Here is a 7,661-nt window from a genome sequence, read left to right as displayed (position 1 = left end):
CAAGGGGAGAATGGATGAGGTGGAAAGGCAGAGTGTTGCAATGAGGAAGCGCGTGGAAAGTGAAGTGACAGTCAAAGAGTGGAAAAGGGGGGCGACAGATGAGAAGGATGGCTGATTCCAAACACATTACCATCCATGTTTTAGGGAGTTTTGCTGGTAACTGCAAAATTTGAGCGTCCTCCAACTGCTGAAGAGAAGGGAATTTCAACACTGCCCTCTGTAGACCAAAAACGAAATGATTGATTCTGGAAAAAAAAAAGTAGACTTCTGGACTGATTAAAACCATCCCACGTTCAAAATGTTCAGCTCATTCAGGAAAGCTTGGGAACTCTTTGACATTCAGAAAATGCACCAATGTTTCACAAACTCATACCCAAATGACCCATTATCTCCAGCATTTACATTTCAATTGATTCCAACTGTGGGTCTCGTGTTCGCCATTTAACCATTCAATTAATTCCACAGCATTTCAGTTCAGCATCAGCTCTTCAATAGTCACGCGCCATTTTCATAGAAATTACATTCTGTTATTTAATACTGTGCTTTTTACTGACCCATTCAACAGAGATGGGGCTTCGAACATCCAATGCTCACTGGCCAAAATATCAGGCAGGGCCTACTCATTTCCAATCTAACAAGAAACAAACATTGCATTTCCAGAGATAATTCTCATTTTGACTGGCACTATCTACTTACAAGTGTGGTTCTTACCAGGCAGTGAACTAGAGCTCTTTCTACTATTTTTCTTACTTCATATGATGACACAAGAGAGACTAAATAATAGAACCACCTCTCAGTATGTACTATTCTTACAAAAGATAGTTTCAGTCTGTGCCTAATAAACTCGAATCCAAGTGTTGCATATCGCACCACATTGTTCCAGCATTAATGAAATAAGAATTAAAACTGCATACTCTATGCAATTTGAAGTGAACCTGTTTTATGCCCTCAGCATGTGGCGGAAATTAAAAAAAAATTAATGTTGGAACACAGGAGATATTCGTTGACATCTAAGCAATTTAAAAAGAAAATCTTCAATGAACATTTATTACACTATCAGATTTATTTATCGTCATTTAGAACAACCCTGCTGTCTCTTTAATACATTATTTTAATGTTTCCATCCAATTAAAATCTTTACTAAGGAAAAAAACACAACCACCACAATAATTTTGTGTCTTGGATAAAAAGAAAAAAATTCACAAAATTGGTCCATCTACACTGTATTATGGAACTGAGACAAAACCACAAGGTGAACTTATCGTATCTTGCTGGCATTGGGCTGAAATATGTTACAGACTTATTTTCTTAGAGCCATAAATCTAACAAAAAAAAACTCCAAGGCAAATGGTAAATACAACTTTTATAAAGCAACAAAATAGCCCCTTTCAAGCCATGTGTGATGAAAATATACAATGTTTGTCTCTGTGGAGAATAACAAGAAGCCACTACACAGTGTCACATCTCAATATCAAACCCGAATTGGATTTTCGTGTTCAGAGTGACTTTAGAGAGACATGGCAACCTTTCTGAATGTGTCAAATCATTATTTCCACAACAATGTTGAAAGGTATGTTTAATAGTTTTGTTTTTCTGTTTTTTTTTTAATCAAGCACGGCAGTGTGGCGTTTTCAAGCGAAACTGACTATCGAGCTCCATTCAGCATTAAAAGCGATCATTGAACTTACTCGCCAAAGGTCATTCATTCTTAAAACGTAGCATTTATTGCAGGCAAAACTGTAATTCAGTCTGAGGTGACGAGACAAAAATAACGGGACATTCAGCGTGTGAAAGCAGAGCTTTGAGGAAGAGAAATCAGAAGTTGAAATACTGAACGGATGTCAGAAATGATTGTCACTGCCTTTGCCTGCATCACTGGTCAGCCCATCGTCTGCCTTTGAGCTCTGTCAACACAAATAACATAACACACACTTTTGACATGGAAACTTTTAGTTGTTGGCATTTAAAAACATGTACAAAATGTGTTCGAAAATATTTGTCTTTCTCCTCTTCTTATTTTATAGAAGAGCCCTGCAAGAGGACATGTATATACTGTAGATTTTTTTTTTACTTGGACAGTAAGCAGCATTTTAAATGTGTCTTTTGGCCATACTTTTCAAGAGTGTGAAATATGATATTTATAATGCTCTAGGTGAGTACATTACACAAAGGCATTAATGTCGCATGATTAGCTTTAAGTTTCCTTTCTGATTTTCTGGGAGAAATTATGCAGCTCTACCATCTCATAGTGAAGGTGAGGTATATTGCATTCCAAAGGATTATGCAAATATTTTTCTGGTTAAATGCACCAATCCAAATATTATGCACAACAGAGTTTCTAAACATTTTGTAGGTTATAAAGAACGGAGACTAATTGAGTTTGCAGCGTTAGGAGGTCATACTGAAATCAAAGCTATTTCTCAGAATTCCATTGAACTGAGAAGGTTTTTGCAGATTCCCTGCTTGAATTTCTATGCAGGATATCAAGGTAGCCTCCTTGAGCTGCTGTTTGGAAGTGAACTGCCTGCAACCCTCACGGATCTTTGGCTTGAGGATGTGCCAAAGGTTCCCAACAGACTTGAGGTTTTGGGGTGGATGGGGGTCACGCCAGAAGTTTCTCTCCTTTTATGCCCACAGCAGTGAATGATGCAGAAGTTTTCTTTGCAGCATGAGAATGTTTTTACTGATGGGTGCTGTAGGACGATGAATGGTTTGTCTACCTTGGACTTGAAGAAGAGGCCGATGACGCCTTTGGAGCGTCTGTCTGCTGTTCGGCCTGAGATGATGCAGAGAGACATGGACTTGCTGTCTCTCCTGGCTCGGGGGGTCTCCACCTCATCTGCCCCACCCGCCACAGCCAGTGATAAACCTACAGTACGAGCACAACCATCCAAGTTACACCAGTACTACTTTCCCACATAAACTGAAGTGTGGATTGTGGTGCAGTACTAGTTTACCTGTAATGGTCGGCAGGGACCTGGAATTGGTGCCGCTCAGCGACACGTTGCCATTATTGGGCTCTGACAAGTTGGTGTCACTACGGAACTCCTGCTTCTTGGACAACTGGGGTGGTGACTGAGATCGTCATGACACATCCATACAGACGCTCAGAATCAGAACTCAAGCAGTGATAACCAATGCTCACCCGTTTGCAGTCCAGAGTGTTGGTCTGCTCTCTCTCCTCTGTAATGAAGATCATGCTACTCCTCTTCCTCTTCTTCTTACTTTTTCTCAGTTTCACCTCAGAGTCGCCCACGGTTACAACATCGTCGTCTTGCGTGCTGGCGCTGAGGCTGCCGCTTGAGCGTGGCAACGTGCTGCTCAAGAATGACTCAGGGGGGAAGTCCCTGCAAAGAGGAAAAGGGAGATTTGGAGTGCAATTTACTCAGATCCCCAAAAGTGGGCACTAAAATGTGTGTTTATGCTAATAATGCGAATCGACTGCTGGTGGGTGTGTACATAGATTGCAGCAGAATTGGCAACGGGTGTAAATGTGGTGGATACCTCCCAATGCAAATGTGGGTTTTGTGCTCAGGTACCTCTGATGGTTTTCACCTGGGAAAGTTTCAGAAAGTTCTCCAAGTGGAAAATAATGCCCAAAGTGATGGAATTGGGAGTGTGAGTGGGAGAGGCGAACAGACGTTAGACATTTTGTCACATTTTCTCCAACCCCTTTTAAACACAATGTGCACATTCAAAGTGTGCGTGTTTATGCTTATGTTATGTTACTCCCTTTCTGAGTGGGTAAAAGTTTTATGGGAGAGGCCAGCAAAAATTGTCATTATGCATTGAAATGACCCAGAATTAAGCAAATGCAGAGTTAAAAACAATTGCCAAAGGTGATATGGCATGACTGCCCCATTTGCGCATTTAGATCATCGAACATTTCAAAAACTGGCTCAATTGAAAATATTTGTTTCTAGCATTTCAAAAATCTTTTCATGGACCGAAAATCTCAGTTTTCCCCATTGCCTTTCATTTTGCCTGCACCCCTTTATCACTAACTGCAGTCATAGTTGTGCACAATGGTGCCAAATTACAGCTGCCTTTCAGATGAAGTATTGCATTAATGTCAGGTTTAGTGAATCACTTTGTGCAAACTGAATTCATCTATATCGTCATCTACTCCTTGAATTAGGATGTGCAAAACGAATTGTTGAGCTATTATACCTTTCTGGCAGGGAGAATTTTGGATATGGCCAGGAAGTAGATCAGCTCATTCATCTTTTTGTGGCAATTAAGTAAGCAACCCTTTAATAAATCAGTCCCTTACAGTCTACACTCGGGAACAGTCATTCTTGCAGTGATTTTTGTCTTTTTTTGATAATGACACTTTACCTACCTATCAACAGAGAGTTTGGTTGGCGTTGCACATTCAGATCCTTGCAGTGAGGAAATGGAGATGATGGACTGACGAACAGATCGCAGCATGGAGCAAGGTCGAGTAGACTTTCTGTCATCCAAGTCCAACTGGCGAGAGAAACAATGAGGCAGAAGTTGGGGAAGATCAATTTTCTATACCACTTTTCATCTTCTGATCGCGCATGTACACCTTGGACTGGTCTTTACACAGTCAAAGGGGAGAGATGGTAAATGTGTGGTGTAGCCAAACAAATTAAAAAAGAAAAGAAAACTCAACATTGTGCGAAGCTAAGATTTTGATAATAAGCAAATCCAACAGTCAAAACCACTTAACGGTGATGTGGTTGTAGAGCGCCAGTAATCCAAAATACACACACCGTAAATATTTTCAAAAGGCATGTGTTTCAGCAAATAATAAGAAAGAAAGAAGTTGGGAATTCTCATAGCTGGGGAACCCAAATTTCCCCATGCTGTTTTTCTACCGCACAGTATTTTGCTTTGTGGCAAATGCTATTTCAAAACATTACCGCAAGAACCTGAGAAATACATGTGCACCCCACGTGAAACATATCAAATTCTGACCCATTCTAATCAAGATGATAAAAATGGACCCTTGCAACAAATTGGAGACTATGGAGTTTAATACTCCACACTCCAGGTAAGTCTTAGCAACAGGGGGAGCTAATATTAGCATGTGTGTTTATTTATAGGTGTGCCCTGCCCGTGAATCAATAAAATGGTTACAATGAAACTGTAATGATACATTTCTGCGAGACCAGAAGGTGAGGAACATTGGTTTTAGTCACCATGTGGTATATTCTCTGAACCCCTGCAGGCTGACCAGATACTAGAAAGGTGTCAAATATGAGTCGATATATCTGTAGAGGTATAGTCCAGTGAAAAACAGACACTCATGAGTGTCTGAGTTGCTGTCATCTTTGGAATTCTTACCAGCTCTCTTACACCATACTCCTTTTCCACTTTCTTTTTCAGCTGTTTGAAACATTCCTCCATGCGCTCGTGGAAGGGTCGCAGATCATCGGTGATTCTCTTCCCATGGAGAGCAATGCCTCCACCCAGTAATGGGATCTATAAACACAAAGATTCAAGAGTGTAGTATATTAAATGTTTTAATTTAAAACAGGGATGAATTTGAGGGTTGGGTAACAACGACAGTGAATCTTAAATCTGGGCTAGATTGGTTTCTTCCTTGATATAATTAGGGGTAATAAAGAGAAAAAAATATTCAAAGAGGCAATATTTGTAAAATTATTATTTTTTAAATATTTTAGATTTTTTGTCAGTTTGTTAGGTACCTGCCATGCAATGAGGTCTTTAAGACGCAGGAGTTTCTCTTTGTCATCTGGATGGTGCAGAGTATACTCTTCTGTAAAGAAAGCCTGATCGCAAAAACAAAACAAGTCAAACACCATTAGAGAAGCATTGGATGTTGATATGAGATTACAAAATAATAAGTAAAATGATGCGTATTAATGGTAGATATGGTACATATGTTGACACTCCCACATTCAGATGTCAATTTGTGATGTAAAAAACATTAGGCCGAGATAAAGCCAAGATAAAATACTATTCATGTGACCTATAATCTAAAAATTCAACTGAATGGAAACATCTTTGAGCGAGGTTACTTGATATCTGAGCTTTTTGGGGGGTTAATCAGGTGTACGTTCACACTGCAGGGCGTGATGCCCAATTCGGATTCATTTCCAAAAATCCAATCTTTTTATGGACTCATTCACATTACAAAAACAACAAAACAAACCACCATATGGCGCAGTGTTTTGGAGCTTTTTTGATCATCTCATATCGACAGAGTCGCAAGGTGGGAGAAGGTCAAAATATTTAGGGGAAATAAGGCAATGCTCCAGTTTTCGATTTCATTTTATGGAGCTGTCTACTATTGTAAAGATTACATCATCATTGCCACACGTGATAGAATACATGTTCATCATTGTCCAATGTAAGGACAAGACTGTTTTGCAGATTCACAGGCGATTGTTAGTAGTAGCCTTCCCAAGCACTCTCCCTCGCCCACGTGAAGCGCATACTGGGCATTTAACGACATATGTGTACAGGAGAGCGATCAGACTGCAGATGCATCACATACATATCCAATTTATATCCACACATGAAAGAGGCCCAGGTCAGATTTGAAAAAAAAAAAAAACAACAACAAAATGGTCCTGGTCACACAGCATGAGCTTGTAAAACATCAGATACGTGTAGCATATTGGGGGTGCAGTCGGAATTGAGCTGCAGTTGAGTACAGAGGTTTAAAAGTCATTGCTTGATTCTGAACACAGTCACATTTCCAGTTAGGAGTGGGTGTGCACCTTTCTGAAATCATATTATCTCAGTTATTATTACACCTTCGTAAAATACTTGTTTGTTTATTGAGTCAAGCAGGTTTTAGCTAGCTCACAATGGGGAAAAAAAAGTTTTGAAATAATTAATCTTGGTTTCATATATATATCATAAATACTTGTCATTTGAATAGGGGTGTTTAGACTTTTTATAGCCACTGTAAAGGAAGTAGAACCCATTTTGAATCAACAGAAAGAACGATGTACTGTAAATCATCAGTAAATGTTTTGCCCGATTATAAGTAACTACTAACTCATTAAAAGGGACATATTATGTAAATGACATTTTTAATTGCTTGTATACAGATTTATTACCGGTAGTTGGGTCTCTGCAGTGTCTGCCTTCCCATTTCTGTTATCTGCCCTTTGCTGAAAATGTGACTGTGAGCAAGCCGGTCAGAACTTCACTGTGCCATAAAAGTGGGGCTCATATGCATAGTTATGGCCACCCTCACACAGTTCCGATTGGACGGTGAAGCTCTTTGAGCTATATCTGCCTTTGTCAAGCCACCACCACAATCTGGCCCTGATGGAGCATTAATTAGTGGCGACTTCGTACACTGGATCTGTGTCCCCATTATGGCTTTCTTCAGCAGTACCTTTTCATATTTAGCAAAGCCACCCATGACTGCCGGGTCCACGATCCCATTGAGCAGCATGGAGAGAGGGTTGATGGGAAGGCTCCAGTCTGCCTGGTACTGGTTTATCATGCCCAGAATCTTCTCATTGGTGGAGTCCATGGTCTCAATGGCATTCTCCAATGGGGACAAGGTCGTCTGAAGATGGAGTGATCCAGGTATGGAGGGAAGAAAGATGTAAAAAACATCAATAACACGGCGTAATGTGATTATGCGGGTTTTTGGGGAATAAGAAGACACACAAAAAAAACAATCATTCGTCAAATCTTGGTGTGTG

At 40.0% G+C, this 7,661-nt stretch overlaps 1 protein-coding gene across 2 annotated transcripts in view; it reads right to left on the bottom strand.

Annotated features, from left to right (window-relative positions):
* Positions 1-1,207: 1,207 nt before the first annotated feature.
* The window catches only part of LOC127603474 (dedicator of cytokinesis protein 2), a 119,849-nt gene continuing 113,395 nt past the window's right edge, over positions 1,208-7,661 (bottom strand). The window contains exons 44-51 of one of the 2 annotated variants that reach the window (XM_052069790.1): positions 7,346-7,522; positions 5,679-5,762; positions 5,314-5,451; positions 4,343-4,470; positions 3,146-3,347; positions 2,958-3,075; positions 2,721-2,869; positions 1,208-1,904 (exon numbers count right to left, since the gene is read on the bottom strand). In XM_052069790.1, the coding sequence (XP_051925750.1) occupies positions 1,842-1,904; positions 2,721-2,869; positions 2,958-3,075; positions 3,146-3,347; positions 4,343-4,470; positions 5,314-5,451; positions 5,679-5,762; positions 7,346-7,522 (1,059 nt within the window). In that variant the 3' untranslated portion in view covers positions 1,208-1,841. The remainder of the gene's footprint in view (positions 1,905-2,720; positions 2,870-2,957; positions 3,076-3,145; positions 3,348-4,342; positions 4,471-5,313; positions 5,452-5,678; positions 5,763-7,345; positions 7,523-7,661) is intronic. The other variant, XM_052069797.1, reaches the window with a different exon arrangement.

This window comes from Hippocampus zosterae, chromosome 1 (assembly GCF_025434085.1).
Source record: "Hippocampus zosterae strain Florida chromosome 1, ASM2543408v3, whole genome shotgun sequence".
Classification (NCBI taxonomy): Eukaryota; Metazoa; Chordata; class Actinopteri; order Syngnathiformes; family Syngnathidae; genus Hippocampus; species Hippocampus zosterae.
Note: the sequence above shows the minus strand (reverse complement) of the source record. Positions and strands in the feature narration are given on the sequence as shown.